This window comes from Mustela nigripes, chromosome 15, assembly GCF_022355385.1.
Source record: "Mustela nigripes isolate SB6536 chromosome 15, MUSNIG.SB6536, whole genome shotgun sequence".
Classification (NCBI taxonomy): Eukaryota; Metazoa; Chordata; class Mammalia; order Carnivora; family Mustelidae; genus Mustela; species Mustela nigripes.
In genome coordinates, this window is record NC_081571.1 from 29,795,995 (window position 1) to 29,815,581 (window position 19,587).

General features: G+C 38.8%; 2 protein-coding genes across 6 annotated transcripts in view; one reads left to right on the forward strand and one right to left on the reverse strand.

Annotated features, from left to right (window-relative positions):
* Window positions 1-1,068: 1,068 nt before the first annotated feature.
* Window positions 1,069-13,029, reverse strand: LACC1 (laccase domain containing 1). Of its 2 annotated transcripts, none has more exons than XM_059377450.1 (7): window positions 12,942-13,029; window positions 10,906-11,521; window positions 10,092-10,270; window positions 9,190-9,355; window positions 6,079-6,304; window positions 4,628-4,788; window positions 1,069-3,617 (listed from the first exon to the last, which is right to left on the reverse strand). In XM_059377450.1, the coding sequence occupies exons 2-6, from the start codon at window positions 11,465-11,467 to the stop codon at window positions 4,629-4,631; spliced, it is 1,293 nt and encodes a 430-aa protein (XP_059233433.1). In that variant the 5' UTR covers window positions 11,468-11,521; window positions 12,942-13,029; the 3' UTR covers window positions 1,069-3,617; window position 4,628. The 2 variants fall into 2 exon arrangements, with proteins under 2 accessions (XP_059233433.1, XP_059233432.1); XM_059377449.1 differs by having other exon boundaries at window positions 10,092-10,273.
* CCDC122 (coiled-coil domain containing 122) overlaps window positions 12,428-19,587 on the forward strand; it is a 41,716-nt gene continuing 34,556 nt past the window's right edge. The window contains exons 1-2 of one of the 4 annotated variants that reach the window (XM_059377447.1): window positions 13,142-13,229; window positions 18,829-18,876. Coding sequence is in view for 3 of the 4 variants with exons in the window: in XM_059377445.1 (XP_059233428.1) it covers window positions 12,725-13,229 (505 nt within the window). In the remaining variant the exon portion in view is untranslated. Of the gene's footprint in view, window positions 13,230-13,740; window positions 13,861-18,828; window positions 18,877-19,587 lie in introns of those variants that run through there. The other 3 variants (XM_059377445.1, XM_059377446.1, XM_059377448.1) reach the window with 3 other exon arrangements.

A 19,587-nucleotide genomic window follows, 5' to 3' on the forward strand; every position in this document is an offset into this window, starting at 1 on the left:
ATAGTCACTATGCCATTATTCACAATTTAAAGTTACAATTCAATTTCAGCTTGATACTTAGTACCTCCAAAAGAATGTCATGAACTCTCATCTAATTTACAAACTTAGGGGCGCCTGGGTGGCTTAGTGGGTTAAGCCTCTGCCTTCGGCTCAGGTCATGATCCCAGGGGCCTGGGATCGAGTCCCGCATTGGGCTCTCTGCTCAGCAGGGAGCCTGCTTCTCCTCATCTCTCTCTCTGTCTGTCTCTCTGCCTATTTGTGATCTCTCTCTCTGTCAAATAAATAAATAAAATCTTAAAAAAAAAAAGTTTAAAAAAAAATAATTTACAAACTTAATTCCTCTTCTTAATAAAATGACAACCAATAGTTCCTATGTGCAATTAGTAGTAGTGCTTAGAGTGAAAACAAAACTTACTAAAAATAAAAATTATCATTGTGGCTGTACCCTCAAAGTCCCAGAAATTCTTGAGAGTGACAGAGATCTTACAGAGTTAATAAGATATGATCATTTAACAACCTATTCATACTGTTTCTGAGTTACTGAATCAAGATTTTTTACTCAGTAAAACGGCAAGGAGACTTTTCGTTAAATACTGTGAAGCAGATAATCTAAAATCACAGATAATCAAACATAATTTTTATTTGGTTTTAGAATATTTTGGTACATAAAGTGAAATACAGACACCTAATACTTTTTTTTTTAAGATTTTATTTACTTGAGAGAGAGAGAGAGAGCACACACGCAAGTGAGTGGGGGGCAGTGCAGAGGAAGATGACTCCCTGTTGAAGAGGGAGCCCAACACAAGGCTCGATCTCAGGACCCTGGGGATCATGACCTGAGCAGAAGGCAGACACTTAACTGACTGAGCCACCCAGGCGCCCCAGTCACCTAATACTCTTGTAAATTTGTAAACTTCAAACAAAATAATACACAGTGAAGAACTGGAAAATTATCATACTTTCTAAATGTGTGAAATTATTCTTTATCTTTATAATTATCATTAAACATAAAAGTTTTTTGCGTGAGTTTGAAATTATTGTCCTATGCTTTTTGTTTAATGCCTTCCATCAACTGGAAGAAATGAGGTATTTTATTTCAATTTTTACACTGAGTTACGAATTGCATAGAAGAATTCAACTAAACAAGGTACCAGGTTGTGACAACTTTACAACATAAATCACAGTATTGAAATTGCTGGTTTATTGACTGCCACCTTTTACTAGATATTAAACATGTGAAAGATAACAACTGGATTTTTTTTTAACCTACCCTAGTATCTCAACAGAATTTTGGTTGAATGGATTAACAAGAAGTTGAAAAAAATCAACTTAGATATCTCTGATTAACTGTAAAATCTGAAATGAGATTTCAAGTCACAAGATGTGGAGTCAAATCTTATTTTACCACAAATTATATGATTTTAAGCTCCACCTCAATGAGACTCAGTTTTCTCATCTGAATAAAGAGAGGTACAACTGACCAATGTATTTCAGAGTAGCTACAAAGGTAAAATGAAGTAATGTATGTAAAAGTCCTTTGTAAATACCTAACAAATGTAATTTTCCATTATGCTACTGCATGTACAGTTAGGACCAAGTGTATAAAATAAGAAAAATTTTTAAGATGCAATATAACTAACTACTCATATTAAAAATACATGTCATATATTACATGACACACCATTTTCTCCCAAGTGAAAACAGCGTGACTTCTCTCTTCAGCCTACAAATATACTTACAAGTACTGGTCAAAAAAGAAAGAAAAAAAAATAAAAAAATCCCTTCCTTCGAGACACAGCTCCCAGTGCTTTATTTTCTCTGCTAAATACTTTTAAAGAAGAGTGGACATCTATGCATATTCCTTCTCAATGCACTGAAATCGGACTCTGCCACCATTGTATGTAGAACAGCTTTGATATGGTTAATCCATTGGTTTCCTTCTCATTCCACATTTTATTCTATCTCTGAAAATTTCTTGTACCTTGTATCTCTGGAAATTCCAAGTACCTCTCACATTCAAACTGGCTTCTTTATTCAAAATAAGTATACTCTGCTTTTTTCCCCTTATTTCTGATGATTCATCTTTTTTTTTTTTTAAACTTGTTCAGCTTCTTGTTCTTCAAATGTACATATGAGGTTTCACCCTTGAACCTCCTTTTTTCTCACTGTGTAGTTCTGCCTAGATGATTCAGCCTACTCTGGCAAACTTGGGCCTCATCTCTGCACAGCCAGCTTCTAAATCTGTATCTTTCTACCAGCTCCCACCAAGATGTGACGTCTGTATTTCTAGTCATTGACCAAATATATCCACTGGATATACTTCAGTCTGCATGTCAAACTCACTATTCTCCCTTTTCCCAAACATCTTCCTTCTGTTTGTTGCTGTTCTTGATAGACAACCAAGCAGAAAGCTTAGAGTCATCAGTAATTTCTCCCCTCCATAGCTGTCATCTTTGTTATCTATTAAGAGGATCTATGGGCTCTATGTCTGGTCCATCTTAATTTCCACTGCCTTCATTGTTTCTTTTTAAAAATATTTTGCCTCTTTTTTTTTGTTTGTTCGATCTTATTTTATTTATTTATTTATTTATTTTTAATTAATTTTTTATTTTTTATAAACATATATTTTTATCCCCAGGGGTACAGGTGTGTGAATCACCAGGTTTACACACTTCACAGCACTCACCAAAGCACATACCCTTCCCAATGTCCATAATCCCACCCCCTTCTCCCAAATCCCCTCCCCCCACCAACCCTCAGTTTGTTTTGTGAGATTAAGAGTCACTTATGGTTTGTCTCCCTCCCAATCCCATCTTGTTTCATTTATTCTTCTCCTACCCACTTAAGCCTCCATGTAAATACATCTTTCTGCTTTGGTCTCTCACAATTTAAATCCATCCTGTTACAAATGATGCTAAGGAAATAAAAACACTACCCTGTTTTTTTTGTTTATTCTTTACCTGGAAAATCAACCCTACACTCTTTGACATGGCATTTGAGACTAACTAATCTCTTTCCAACCTGTTTTTCTAGTAACTTCTGCCTACACCCTTTTCTCTCTAGAACATGGTTTACACTTTCAATTTCATAGCCCTAGTTCATGGTATTCCCTCTATCTGTTATGGCTATTCTTCATTTATCAAAAGCCTGTGCATCTTTTGGGCCCATATGATACATCATATTCTCTATGGCACTTTCCATAACCTTCCTTCTTCTGTACTCTTCTGCTGCTATCAAAATTAAATTTTTATTTAATTATTATAAGTGTTTATCTCCTTCACTGCATTAGACTAAAGGTGAAAAGGTCTAACCCACTTTGATTCAGATATTCTTCATACAATGCCTGACAAATAGGGTATACCCAGTAAATACTGAACTGAACAGCCCTATTACTGATTTATATAACAAACAGAACAAACCTAAAGAATAATCTTCATCTAGATTTTGCTGGAATCAAATGAAACTCATTTGGCTTTGGATTAATACTGAAAATATACCTAAAAGATGAATTATCCATTTAATCCATCGGTTTTAAGTAAATCAAACAGCTAAATTTCCCTCTTGTAGTCAGTTGAGAAGGAGGCAGGAAACAGTTGCATAAAAATCCAGTCAAGTATCTGTAAAAATACATAGAAAAGAAATGTAAGACACTTACTAGTGCTATTACAATATCCAGATAAGGATCATTAGGTCTGCTAAAGTCTTTTGTATATTAAAGAGTTAAAGACATCGTGAAGCGTAAAAATAACATTAATTAAGTTAAGAGTAAACTTAAAGAAAAGTAGATATATGCTAAAGGGTCAGCACTAACTCACTGTCATGAAATATTTTTGTATAACTCTGAAAAAAATCTGAAATGAATACTAATTTAATGAAATTATACTCAGTTTTACTCTAAGACTATAGATCATGTATCAGCAAATTATAGCCTGTAGGCCAAACCTGCCTGGCCCCACATCTGTTTTTTAAAAATAAAGTTTTACTGAAACACGGTCATACTCATTTTGTGTTGTTACTGTCTGCTTTTGCTCTACAATGGCAAAGCTAAGTAGTTTGAGGAGGAGACTGTATGTACCACAAAGCCTAAAAATATTTACTATCTCACCTTTAAAGAAAATTGGCCAACCCCTGCTACAGATAATCAGTTGCAAATCTAGTTGAAAACCATGCCAGTTTGATATGTGAGGACTTTTTATTATTCTAGAATTTAGAATCTTTATGCAAAGATTTCTTCTCAAAAATCAAAAGAATAAAAAATAAAGTTTTAAAGATGTTATGATAGGAAATATACTGATGTCAAGTACATAGGAGATAAATGGTATACATGCAGGATTTTTAAAATAAATTATTTTATTTGTATATTTATATGGTGGCTTGTTTACTTAAGTAGGAAAAGGAGCAGCTATTCTTTATATTAGAGTATGTCCCTAAAAATGAACTCTTCTAAAAAAAAAAAAAAATTAACTCTTCTACCTCTACTGTCTCACTAAAAATAGAAACTTAATTCTTCCTACAAGAATAAAGGGACAAAGTTAAATATAATCAATTATTTTTTAAAATGAGGGGAGGGAAAGCTGGAAAGAGGAGAAAGAAAAGAGGTAAAGGAAGAGGAAGAACCCGCTGTTACCTCATTCTCTAATTGATATGAAGCCAATCTGTGTACCAAAATTAAGGCCATCTCGGACATGGGAGAAAAACTTGTCAGGATGGCAGGACGTACAGAGGTCAAGATCTTGGTTCAGGTCTTGAATATTCTGTGGTAGAATTCCTCCCTGTTCTAGAAGAATCCTTAGGATAAAGATTTTTCAAAGATACCAAGTGTTTATTTTATCTAGCCAAAGCAGTAAAAAATACATACATATGAATATTGGTGTAAAAGAATTCTGGGAAAGATTTGCTTGGAACAATGAAATTGGTTTTCAGATACAAAACATGAACAAGTCAGGAATTTGGAAGATTTTATAACCATTAATCACTTAAGTTTACATACGAACTGTAAAACTTTCTATATTGTCCTGCAGACATGACCTGGGTCCAGAATTTTATAAACAAAATCAAGTACTTATTTAGAAGAAACATCTAAAGTTACAAGGATATTTGTAGACAAGATTCACCTGATTCAGACAGAGATGCTTTTTGGTCATTTGGACCTCCCACCTCTTGTCCTCCTATTAACAGATTTTCACAGAGAAATTGCTTCTCCATAAATACTTTACAATATGAAATATGAATATTAATTAGTGATTTTAATTCCACAAGTCACATTTAACAATCAATTTCAATCCTTTCTATATGCTAAATGAGGCAGAATCTGTGCAACGTTTTGTTGACTAGAATAGAAACACAATTAAAATCAGACAATTTTCTTTTTTAGAAATAACAAATAATGGCTTTTAATAGCAAAACTTCATAATTCAAAATTGAAAGGGACCATAGAAAGCTTGAGAGTGACTATGTGCTTATATTATCTAACACTTTTGCTAAGAAATATATTCCTCTAGCTAAAGAATAAAGATAATTTTAAAATATCATCTTCCTGGGGCGCCTGGGTGGCTCAGTGGGTTAAAGCCTCTGCCTTCGGCTCAGGTCATGATCCCAGGGTCCTGGGATCGAGCCCTGCATCCGGCTCTCTTGCTCAGCGGGGAGCCTGCTTCTACCTCTCTCTCTGCCTGCCTCTGTGCCTACTTGTGATCTCTGTCTGTCAAATAAATAAATAAAATCTTTAAAATATCATCTTCCTGATAGTTTATTACATTACAGATTTCAGCTGAAGAAAGACTATGAAGCACATGACAACTTTTCTATATGAAGTTTAAGTACATCTCTCAAAACTCAAATAATAGCTTCCTGCACTTTTAAGTCAATAAGAGATAACAGGAAAATTTCTGTTAGTCAAACTTAAATGAGAATAGATTTAATAATCAAAATATGTTTTTGTATAAAATACTTATGTCAGCTACCTATTTATCTGCCACCTCAATTTTTCTTGGAGTTACTAATTGTTGTCTAAAATTATTTTCATTTTAGAAACAATAAGCAATAACTAAACTTGCAGTTTTGGAATGAAATCAAACATACCTGGTGGCTTTACGAATGTCAATGTAGGGATTTGGTGAATCAAATAACCGTACACATTCAGGATCAAGATTATGAAATTCCTTTGCTGATTCCTTTGGCAGAGTAAAACAGCAAGGTCCTACTGAAGGTCCCAGTACAACAATAATGTCTTCCAAATTACACCCATATTCTGTGATCATAGCATTCACTGTAGCCATAGCAACACCTAGCAAAGTACCCCTCCAACCTGGTAAATAGGAAGAAAAAGAGATAAGGGAAGTTGAAACATAGCATTTCACCTTAATTTATCTCTAACTTAAAAATGAGCAGAGTTAGTTTGCATATTTTTCAAAGTCCAGAAATAGCAATGAATCACAAGATCAATTAATTAAGCTAAATAACCAATTAACAAAAATACCGGTTTTTATTTTTCTTATTTTTTAAAAGATTTTATTTATTTATTCATTAGAGAGAGAGAGCAGAGTGGAGAGGAGAGGGAGAAGCAGAACCTTAGGATCATGACCTGAGCCTAAGGCAGACATTTAACTGACTGAGCCACTCAGATACCCCTAAAACACTGTTTTTTAAATGAGGTACACTATGCAAACCACCTGACATGGGAGAGATATGTAATGGGAGGTCCCTTCCGCTTCCTTTAAAAATATTCTATACTTTCAGTTTCCAGTGGGATTATACCTTATAAGTCTTCTCTCTCTCCTTCACTTTTTTTAGACACTTTTTTTAAACTTGGGGGGAGGAAATATACATATCATTAAATTTACCATTTTAACTCCTTTTAAGTGTATACTTCAGTAGTGTTAAATATATTCACATTGTTGTGCAACGAAGTTCTATAACTTTGTCATCTTGCAAAACGGAAACTCATTAAATAACAATTCCCCATCACCACTTTGCCCCAGCCCATGGTACCCACCATTCCACTGTGTCTATGAATTTGACTACTTTAGATACCTCATGTAAGTGGAATCTTACAGTATATCTTGTGACTGACTTCCTACATTTAACATAATGTCCTCAAGGTCCTCATTCAGGTGTAAGGATTTTCTTCCTTTCCAATGCTAAATAATATTCCACTGTATGCATTTATCACATTTTGCTTATCCATTCATCCATCTATGGAAACTTGTATTGCTTCCACCTCTTTGCTATTATGGATAACTCTGCTATATGCACAGGTGTGCTTTTGTTCTTTTGGATATATACCCAGAAGTAGAACTGCTGAATCATATGGTAATTGTATTTTAAAATTTTTGAGGAACCACCATACTATTTTTTATAGCAGCTGCACCATTTTACATTCCCACCAATTGTGCATCAGAGTTCTAATTCTTCCACATCTTCACCATTTGCTATTTTCTTTTTATTTTTTTTTTAATATTAGCTATCCTAATGGGTTAGGTGATATCTCATTATAGTTGTGATGCGCATTTTCCTAATTATTAGTGGCATTAAGCATCTTTTCATCACTTGCTTGTTGGCCATTTGCTTATCATGTTTGGAAAAATGTCTGTTCAAGCCCTTTGCCCATTTTTAACTGGGTTATTGATTTTTTTGTTGAGTTGTAGATTCTTTATATATTCTGGACATAAACTCCTTATCAGATATATGAATTGCAAGTATTTTCTTCCATTCCATGGGCTGCCTTTTAACTTTGTTGTCTGTGTCCTTTGATGCAGTTTATTAGTTTTGATGAATTTCAATTTATCTGTCTCTACTCTTGTTTCTTGTGCTTTTGGTTTCATATCTATGAAACCACTGCCTAAACCAAGTTTATGAGGATTTACATTTTCTTTAATAAGTTTTATAGATTTAGCTCTTACATTTAGGTCTTTAACCTATTTTGAGTTAATTTTTATATACAATGTAAGATAAATATCTAACATCACTCTTTTGAATGTAAATATCCACTTTTCTCAGTACTATTTGTCGAAGAGACTATCCTTTCCCCACTGTATAGTCCAGGTACCTTGTTAAAAACCTTTTGATAATATATGCAAGGGTTTATTTCTGGGTTCTTTTTTAATATATTTTTATAACAAGTTTTAAGATCAGAAAATGTCAGACTTTTAATTTTATTTAAGAGTGTTTCATTTTGACAGCTTTAGTATATGTGCTGCTGAAGCAAGCACTCATTTTGACAGCTTTAATCTTTGATATTTAAAAATGTTTCAAAATCTAAGAAGTAACAAATAAATTCTCTTTTTATATCCAAAATCGAAGACTCAAATAACTTTTTGACAATGTCAAATCATAAATGTGACTTCTAGTCATCCAATCCCATAACTTTAGCTAGATCAGAAGAAAATATGCCACCTTCTTATTTTTTTTGTCTAAAAAGCACAATAGATTTACAAGCAGAAAGAAATACCAAAGATCATCCCTCATTTTACAAAGCCATGGCCACAGGATAATCTAAATAGCACTTTAAAATACCTTCAGAAAACAAAATTCCATAACCTTAACACAACAACAAAAATCCTTTGTTCTTAACTTTAGATATTTAAAGGCACTAGACTATAACATATTAAGCTAAATACAGTTTTCTAAACATATCTTGCTTCTTACCTCCATACTTTTACATATATGCTGCTGCACCTTCATCCTCATGAATACCTTTCTCCAACATACCTTATCTTCTTGGTCCCCATTGCCTAGACTTTAAAAGTTCTCAACAAGAGCCAGTACCACTTCCTCTCCCTCTGAAGTGTTCTGAAAAGCATGGAGGTGCTTTTTGCTGTTGTTGTTGTTATTACAACTGGGGTGCTACTGGCATTCGGAATTTTGAAAGCCAAGCAAACTACAATATAAGATTATCTTGCCCAAAATGTTAAAAGCAACCCTGCTGAGAAACCCTGGCACCTAGTCAAGTCCTGCAAATTCCTCCAGAATCAGTCAGGGTACTGCTTCCTTTGGGAATTCTACTCTGATTCATGTAATTTGACTTAGGTACTGCTTTTATTTGTTCCTATAATAAAAGTATGCTGGCTCTACTTCTATTTTATATTTAATACCTGTAAAGTAATTAACTGTCTTGCCCACTAGAAAGAAATTATAACTTTTCCTATACTACAAAACTGGTAAAATCCTAAATGCTTAATTAAGTACACTTACCAGCGTGAGCAACACCACATGATTTTCTGACAGGATCAGCAAAAACAATTGGTATACAGTCAGCACCAAGAGCTGCTATTGTGACTCCCCTCTGATTTGTGGTGATTCCATCATAAGATTCAGGTTCCTTCCTTCCCATAATCCAGACGTCATTGGCATGATCAGTCTAATACCAAAGATGTGTGATAAAAATATTTTGAAAGTAGAATTTCTGATCCATAAGCTTTTTCTGAAAATACTCATTTTGTACGAAATTATATAACCAGTTTAATATTACTAGCAAGCATTAAAAACATCACTTCGATAGTAAAATACCAAATTTACTTGTCATTTAACTTTTGGCATTATAATCTCTATAAATTTTATTCAAAGGAAAACAGACTTGAACACTTAACAATTTAATACAGTCCATCACAAACATCTCCTACTAGAGATGGGTAAATATCTCCTTGCAGCAGTTTCCATAAAGTACTATTTATGAAAAGAAGTTAAGTTAATTACCAAATTAAAGATATTCTTACTTTTCCTGACCCAAATAAAGCTAGAATTCTATAACAAACAAGATATCAATAGTGATCCTAGTTCCTCCTAATGTTAATTTAGAAAATAATGGCCTTTCTCTCCCACCATTCTGGAATCTTCTTTCTAAACCAAAAAGGGCAGTGGTACTATAAGAATTAACTGTACTTTTAGATGCAAGAAGCTTCCTGTGAAATATCTCTATGAAGAACTGATTTTTAGGCTCTAGTGTATAGATCCAAGAAAAACAACTATATCATTATCCTAAAATTTTAGATAAAATACCAGATGCAAAAGTTAAATAGCTTATTTAAAGTCCATGTAGTCATTAGCACCGTCAAGAATATATTTTAGATCGTCCAAAACATGAAACAAAATTTTACCTTTATTCGGTAAAATTTCTCCACATTAAATCCTACAGCATTTCCCAACCTACGCAGATTTTCTTCAACAACGACCTTGGGATCTCTCCTTTTGGAACTACTGAAGAGATTGAATGAGCTAAGAGTTGGGATGTAGGATATTCCACCTGTTCTTGTAGTAAATCCGTGTAAGAAAATATCTGCTGAATAGAAGTAACGAAAGTAAAAATATGCTATACAAAAGACTATAAAATGTTACAAGCCTAGTGTCTCAGCAAGACTCTCCCTGATCACCTCAAGCTGCATGTTTTTCTAGCTTCCAATTTCTTCAGCACTGTGTACCTCATGTGTTCTGTTATATATGGCTTTATGTTTGCTTTACCTTCCCCATGGGATTATTGCTCTTCAAAGAGTATCTTCTGTCCCATTTGTCTTTGTTATTCCTAACAGCATATAGCCCAAAGTAAATATCATTTAACCAAGAAGTAAGATTCACATTTTAAAATTTCATTCTTCTGTGAAGGTGCCAATGAGTTAAAGTATCAGAATTTCTAAATAGGAGATGCTTAGGGTCATAAATCTCATTTTAAAGGAAGGCTGGGGAATTTGTCTTAAAACTGAATTTGCATAAAGCAAATTTATTTGTTAAGGGTGGCATTGAAGGGACTATCCCTTGGTATCCCTTGACATCCCTCACACTCCCACGTTGCAACTGATGTCAGTGAATAATAAACCTATAGTCTATGAAAGAAAGGAGGAGGAAAAAGGTGAACAACCTCTAAAGAAAGACTAGTTTTTCATGTATACAGCAGAAACAACAGAGTGTTTAACACACCTGAGATTAAAGGAGATGTGATAATGGTTAACTCTCCTCTCAGTGCTGGCAGGCTTCTCAAATATGTTTGAATTTCATTCTGGATTGCTTCTACTTCTTGAGCTGTGATCATGTTTATTTCAGTGGATTGTTTCAAAGGATCTCCCCTCGAAGTCACCTGTAAGTCTTCAAACTCAAAACTGTAAACATCGGTGAAGAGCTGATCAATAAAAGCCTTCAGTAATGTCTTCCGGTGCGTGGGTACAATTACTTTAATGCTGGTCAAATTTTTTTCATCAATTCTTTGCTTAATAGTATACAAAGAGGCAGCCATACTAGGATTGCTAACAGTCTCAAATCCTCTCAAGAGAGTTGATAATCCATTGCTTACTTCTAATTCACAGTGATTATGTGCACCATCCCTTTCACAGCTGATGTTACTGCAACATATTATACAAAGAAACTTGGCTTTGGCAGCATGGTGGTATCTGATAGCATTCAATGTCTTTAGTAATGCCTGATGACTGTTTTTCTGAGAGTTAAATTTCAAACCAAAGAAATCAACCAACACTGCTTCTGCCATCCTTCAGGAGGGTACAAGGCCCTTCAAAGATTTCTGTGCCTCCTAAGAAATCACCTACAAAGAAAAATTAGTCTAAGAATGCAAAATTATATCAACCTTCTCATAGTTACAAGTTTGTACCTATGTTTAAAAAAAAAAAAAAGTTTTACCGATCTAAAAACATAAAAAAATAGATCTAGATGACTCCAAGAAAAGCTAGTCCATTATTTGTCCTAACAGAACCATGAACATGGAACCATTTGTGAAAGTGATTTGTACATCTTTCCAGTAGAGCAACAGTTCCTGTGTGTGTGTGTGTGTGTGTGTGATGTTTTTCCATACAGCAAATTTTAAGTAGGGAATTACTTAACTTAGACAAAGTCCTGCTTTTTAATTACAGGGTGTCAAATTATGGTATATGTGTATCATTAATCCTGACATGACAGGCATGTTAGTTCACACCCCTTCATATGAAATATCGGGGCCTTCAATAAGTTAATGGAGCCACATCTAAAATTTACGGGTTTTTTAAAAAACTTTTTTTATTTATTTTCAGCATAACAGTATTTCTTATTTTTGCACCACACCCAGTGCTCCATGCAATCCGTGCCCTCTCTAATACCCACCACCTGGTTCCCCCAACCTCCCACCACCCCCCCCCCCCCCCGCCACTTCAAACCCCTCAGATTGTTTTTCAGAATCCATAGTCTCTCATGGTTCACTTCCCCTTCCAATTTCCCCCAACTCCGTTCTCCTAACTCCCCTTGTCCTCCATGCTATTTGTTATGCTCCACAAATAAATGAAACCATATGATACTTGACTCTCTGCTTGACTTATTTCACTCAGCATAATCTGTAAAAGCTGAAACGATTCTAGGATTTACACAGCACTCTAGGATTTGGAACAGACGTTACTGCCCACCTGCTTCCTTACTCCGTCCCTGGCCCCCGCCCCGCGCAGATCTTCTCCCCTCCCAGCCCAGAGTCGGTTTCTCTTCAGGAGCCGCCTTGGGTGGTGAACCCCGCCGCCCAGGGCTCTTTTCTCCTGCAGCCACTCCCAACCTCCACTCCGGACGGTACGGGGCTCCCACTGAAGTTCATCTCGCCAGGTTTGAAAAACACTGAGAGAAGCGAGGGGAGTGACAACCATCCTCCCTTCTGCCTTGGGAAATGCCACCAAAAGCATCTGTCCTCCTCCCGATCCCGTGCTTGGTCTCCACCAGCCCGGGCGCCTCCACCGCCTCCTCCCCGCCCCCTTGAGACTTTCTGACCCCACCGATGCCCAGCGCAGGCAGATTTCCCCGTCCCGCCTGTGGGCGCTCCGCCTCGGCTTGCACCCTCCAGGCTTCTGCAAGCTCGGAGACGCCCGGGCGCCGCCACCTCCCCACCCCCCACCTGGAGCCTGGACGGAACCCGGAAGCCACGACCGTGGCACCTGGAGTTCTAAGCCTGACCCGCGACTCCGCCGCTGCAGCGCCTGGACCACCTCACCCACCTCACCGCCGACCCACCACGGGCGCCCCGCCAGACGTGGGCACGACGGCTGGGGCCCAGCGGCTGCGGAGAACCGGGCTGCGCCAGGCCGGCGACCTGCAGGGAAGGGCGAGCGGAGAAGAAGGCTGGGTACGGAGAGGCGCCGGGGGAAAGCCCGAGAAGAGCCCAGCGCCGGCCCCCGCGGCCGCCTCAGCAGTTCCGGGTCAGCGCAGCCCGTCGAGACCGTCCTACGCCGCACGACTGAGGCAAGAGAAACAGGAACCAGAGCCCTCTAGCCGGAGCCAGCCGGGTCAGCTGCCGGGGCCGGGACTGCGGGCCGTGAGGGGAACTGGGCGGGAGGCAGACTGTGGCGTGGCGGCGGGCGGGCCCTTGAGTGGGGAGGGACGTCGGGCGTGCAGGTGAAGGGAGCGGGGTCCTGGTAGGCTTGCGGGCCCCTTAGGGGAGCGGGACGGCTGAGAGGCTGGCGCTCGGGTGAAGGGAGCCGGGCGGCTGGCAGGCTTGCGAGCCCCTCCAAGAGAGCCCGGCGGCTACGAGGCAGTCGGGCGGTGAGGGGAACAGGACTGCCGGCAGGTGGGCGGAACCGCGGGCAGGGGGGCGGGACCGCGGGCAGGGGGGGCGGGCCCGTGGGGGGGCGGACTGTGGGCGGGCCTATGAAGGGACCCGGCGTCTGGCGGTAGGCAGGCTGGTGCCGGGAGCAGGGCGGCGGAAAGGCGGGCGGGTTACGGGAGGGGGACGGCTACCAGGCTGGCAGGCGGGCGAGGAGAGGGGGTCCGCAGGAAGGCAGACCAGTAAAAGGGGCGAGGGGCTGGCTGGCTGACGGGCCAGTGAGGGGGGTGGGCGGTGGGCCGGCCCGTGAGGGGCGGGGCGGCTGACAGGAGGGCAGCTGGCGAATGGAGCACGCCGGCGGAAGGGCGGGCCAGGTGAGTGGGACGGATTGGAGAGGAAAGTAGGGCGTCTGGAAAGCTGCTGCGAGGGTGAGGGGAGAGAGGCAGCGGGAAGGCGGGTGGGCCGCCGAGGGGAGCAGCAGGCGGGCAAGGAGGGCGAGTCAGTGAGGGGGACCGGTGGGCCCGTGAGGGAAGAGGGACGTCTGGAAGGCTGGCGGGCGGGTGAGGGGAGCGGGGCCGCGGGAAGCCGCGGGAAGGCAGGCGGGACCCTAAGGAGAGACGGGGACCCGGGGAGCAAATGGCAGACTCCCTCCTGCGAATGGAAGCCCTCTCCCCAAGTCCGCTCCCCCAAACGCTCGAGGACGAGCCGTGTGGATCAGACACTTGGTTTCATCACCCGAGCCCAACCCTGAGAAGCAGCTTGTGTTAGCACTTGGAAATTTACCCCATCCAGGGTTCCAGTAATCCTCCTCCTTGGGTGGAGTTTGTTTGTACTTCTTGCTGTTTTTTAACACTGCGTGGCTTTTTTTGTTCCCAGAAACACTTGGTTGAACCTTCCTTTGCCTTTTTGCTGATTCCACCTTACTTGCTGACTGGACTGGACGAACGCTCTTTACAGCTCCTCTATTTGCACTGACAAAGTCTTGTATGGCCATTTAAAAATACGTGCCACTAGTAGAAAATTAGAAGGCAGTAACTCTCAGAATTGTGATAAATTAGCGTCCCTTGTCTAACCTCAAAGAGTATAACATCCATTTAGAAATATCGAACAGCTACTACATGGAGGGCAGATGCTAAGATAAAGGGAAAATCTGTCCCGCCTTGGAAGAGTAGGAGAAAGGGTGCTTCCTGTGGAACTGGTTATGATGGAAGGAGAGGTCCCTTTTGCCTTCCTAGTTGCTCAGACGATAACTGCTGAAGAAGTTTTACCTGAAAGAGTCCTAGATATCTGGGAGTTTGGAAGATCACTTGGAGGTGGGCAAGTGCTTCCATTCTATTTGACTAGGTGCTGGGATCCCCAACCCAGAGTAGGAACTCGCTGTTCTGTATCCCTAGCAGATGTTTTTGTCAAAATTTGTATTTTCATGATTTTTGTGGGGTATTCGTTAAGAGCCTTCCGCCGATGGTACCTGTGATCGAAGGGTGCACTCTGCACTCTGAGTTTATGTTAAATAATTACCTTAAGCAAAATAGAGATCTTTTGAGTCACAAAGCTGGTTTAAAACATTTATCCATGTTTTTACAATGATGGGAATTTATTTTCTTTCATTAAACAGTAGTGGCAGTAAAAAAAATTTTTTTTTAAGATTTTTTTAAATTAATTTGTTTGACAGAGATCACAAGTAGGCAGAGAGGCAGACAGAGAGAGAAAGAGAGGGAAGCAGGCTCCCTGCTGAGCAGAGAGCCCATGCGGGACTCCATCCCAGGGCCCTGGGATCATGACCTGAGTGGAAGGCAGAGATCTAACCCACTGATCCACCCAGGCACCCAGCAGTAAAAAAATTAAAAGTAATTGAAAATAGGAAAGCTGCCAGGGAAGAGAGTTTGTCATTGTGTTGTATTTACATAACATTTCTTTTCACCATTTGTTCCTAGAGTATTTAGCCTCATCACCTACCTCGTCTCCATTCACCCCATTCCAGTGGTTCTCCTGCTGCACATCAGAACTACAAACAGAACTTAAAATAATCTAGGGATTCCATTCAATATGCATTTGAATCAGAATCTCTAGGAGTCAAGTCTGGGCTTGATGTTTATTTTGTTTTAATCTATACAGATGATTCATATGCATAATTAGCTTTAAAAAAAACAACTGCCTTATTCCCAAGCCACTCAAACTAAAGGCTGTTCCTTCTTGGAACACCCTTCTCTTTTTATGCTTATCTAACTGCTACTTGTTAAGATCTTCCAAGCTCAATCATAACCTTCCCTGAATCTCCATTCCCTCACCGGGCAGAATTAATTGCTTCTTCCTTAGCATTTTGTTCATACAAAAGAAACCCTCTCGTTGATGTAGTCGGGGCCCATAGCCTAGCAATAAACTAAAAAAAGTCAATTAAACACTATAATGTGGGCGCCTGGGTGGCTCAGTGGGTTAAGCCGCTGCCTTCGGCTCAGGTCATGATCTCAGGGTCCTGGGATCGAGCCCCACATCGGGCTCTCTGCTCAGCAGGGAGCCTGCTTCCTTCTCTCACTCTCTGTCTGCCTGCCTCTCTGCCTACTTGTGATCTCTGTCTGTCAAATAAATAAAATCTTAAAAAAAAACACTATAATGTGTATACTTTATAAAGTGTATAAGTGTACACTTTATAAGGAACTTAATAGTATATAAATTTTCTCTAAATCTGCTTTTTTTTAAAGTCAGTTTAACCAGAGAGTCATTATAAAATGTATTCTCTCAAAGTTATAGAAACAGAAGAGAAACAGTCTCTTACCTGTCATTGGATTTAGGTGGGACCCTAAATTTAGGCACATTTAGATCCACCCTAAATCCAGGATGATCTCATCTCAAGATACCTTATTACATCTACAAAGACTGTTTTTCCAAATAAGACCACATTCACAGGTTCTGGAGGGTAGGACATGGACATATTGGGGCTGGGGGTATACTGTTCAACCCACTACAAGCTCCTCATGGTTTTGAAATCATGCTCACTTATAGAGTAACAGAAGACCTTGCTTCTTACTGTTCTCATTGAAGCAAGCAGGTAGGTTATGACTGAATTTCATCATAGGCTTCTCATTTCAATTTGAAACAGTGGCCCAGCCATCCCTTAAAGCTTGGATTCAAGCTGCTGATCAGTCTCTGTATGTCTACACTTTACAAGGACACATTTGGTAGTCCAGTACTATCAGGAAATTCAGAGAAATCTCATCTTTGATGGAAAGCTAAAAGCAATGTGGATAATGTATTAAAGCTGCCTGTATTGTCTTTAATAGGAAGTTAAGGAATGGTACAAATCCTCTGGGTTTTTTGTTTTGTTTTGTTTTGTTTTCAGCAGTCTGAAACCTTAGTCACGTTGCCTAGTCAAAAAAGAGGTAATGCCTAGTCCTACCAGATCCTAACACACAAGTAAATAATAGATGTGAATACATTTTTTATGATTCAGTTAATTAATTCCTTTGGATGACTCCGACAATGTTGTAACTTCTCTTGAAAACATATGGTTGAAAAGACATGTTGTTGCTGTTGTTGTTTTTACCTGAAATGTGCGTTTTTACTCATTTGTAGTGTGTCACATTTTTATCACTATTATCTTGTTGGAATTGAACCACTCAAATCTGATTTCATCATGTTTCTGACAAATTATAGTTTAAAATTTGCTTGATACCAGGGAACTCTTTAATCTCATCTTTCCCCAGGCTAATTTTGTGGCTTTCTCAGTTAAATATCAGCTTTAGATATTAAGCCCACCTCCCACTTAGAAAACAATTTCACACAAGAAAAAAGTATCTGTTTTCTGATAAAGTATCTATTCTAAAAGGGTAGAATGAAATTATAAACTTAACTACTTTAACTGCCTAGCAGGTCCATATGACAGCTTTTTCCATTCAGAATGAAAAACAGTGCTTATGTGACATGGGTGCACATATACATTTGCCTCCTCTTAATTCTTCTAAGCTAAAAGCTCCCGAAGGCCGCAGAGTAGTTTGATAAACTTGCTTTATTTTGGTCATTAACTTGGAAGAGGTACCAGATGATGAGTTTCCAAAAACTTGAAACATGGCCATTTCAGATTCTTCCAAGGGTCACATAGAGGGCCTTGCCTCTCAATGCAAAAGAGACAATGCACAAATCATGATTATCCTAGTGCTTTAGTACATATTGAGTGCCTAATAAATGTAATTTGGATCCTAATAGTTTCAAATTACATCCTTCCTACTTGTTGGATGTGTGGTTTTTGGCTAATTTCTTAATTTCTCCAAGCCTTGAGTTTATTCATCTACAAAATATAAGTAAAAATAGTATTTAGCTTATAGGATTGCTCTGAGGGGAAATATAATTCATGTAAAAGCACTTAGAAAAATGCTAGTTACTTGCAAGTACTCAATAAATGTTGACTATAGTTATAAAAGAATGGTAGTTTAATATAACATGTGCATTACACTGTTTACTGTAAAACTAATTATTTTAGTTGAAAGTATTTTTTCTAAATGATATTGTTTCATATGTAAATTGGACATTTACTATGGAATACTATAGGTATTTTTTTTGTCAGAGTCACTTAATTCATCTTATATTCCTCACAATACTTTGCATATTATATGTACCTACATATGTGGCTTGAATGAAAGAGTAATTGATACTGTCTAGTCTAAACTCTGTTTTCATTAATTTAAGCCATTGTGATGCATTATCAGTAGATGGCAGTAGTTTATTTTCGTTTTTATCTTTTGTCCATTCTACAATAGAGATCCAGAAAAAAATAAAATTCCCAATTTATTTTTTTTTTAAGATTTTGTTTGTTTGGGGGGAGGAGTGGCAGGAAGAGGGGCAAATGGAGAGAGAAAAGTGAACTCCACCCCTGAGCAGGTAGCCTCACTTGGTACTTAATTCCACCCATGATCAGATCATGACCCAAGCCAAAGGCAGACAGTTAACTGACAGAGCCACCCAGGTGCCCCTCAAACTTCCCCAATTTTAAAGTAGATATCCTTTCACAATTAGTTGATTTAAATAAATGACACCCAAGAGTTTTTCAGTTCATATTGCTTCAGATATAGAGATCAAGAAGTACCAGTTATGTTATTTTTTTATTATGTAAATCTAATTTCCTTCATTTTTTGCATTTCTCCACCAAATTCTTTAAGGAATACAGAAATGAATAAGACATTATATTTGTCTTCCTGGAGCTTACAGTCTAATGGAGAGATACAGTAGATAATAATGGAAATAGTAAGAATAAAAACTGTTGAGTAGCAGGAATTTACTAAATGATGTCATGCATTATTTCATTTAGTCCTCCCAATGAGATAGGTATTACTATTGTTTCTGTTTTATAGGATAAGGACCTTGAGGCCCAGATTGGAAAGAATTTACCTAATGAACCAGTAAGTGGTACAACCCGAGTTCAAAGCTAGTTCTATCTTACTCTATGACCTAAACTGTTATCATGGTATAATAGAGATATAGAAACAATTGCACTAAAGAGAGGGAAGGATCATATCTACCAAGAAAGACTTCTTTTTTTAAAAAAAATATTTATTTGACAGAGATCACAAGTAGGCAGAGAGGCAGGCAGAGAGAGAGGAGGGAGCAGGCTCCCCGCTGAGCAGAGAGCCTGATGCAGGACTCCATCCCAGGACCCTGGGATCATGACCTGAGCCAAAGGCAGAGGCTTTAACCCACTGAGCCACCCAGGTGCCCCAAGAAAGACTTCTTAAAGAAGATGCCATCTATGATGGAGTTGAAAGACTGGCTGGGATGTTGATATGGTAGGAACAGTATTTTAGGAGCATAATTCTATCATTAGAACAAGGTAAACTGGAGTGGAGATAGACTATACATAGACACCTATTAAGTAAGTGCCAGGCATTGTTCTAAGGTCTCTACCCTTATGGAGCTTACATTAGTATAAGGAAATAAAAAAAGAAACAAATCCATGTAAAATATCAATGGTGACAAATGCTATTAAGAAAAAGGATGCTGTTGAGGAGAATATAGGCAGTGATCTCTTCGACCACAGCCGCAGAAACTTCTTCCTAGAAACATAGCCAAAGGCAAGGGAAGGAAGAGCCAAAATGAACTATTGGGACTTCATC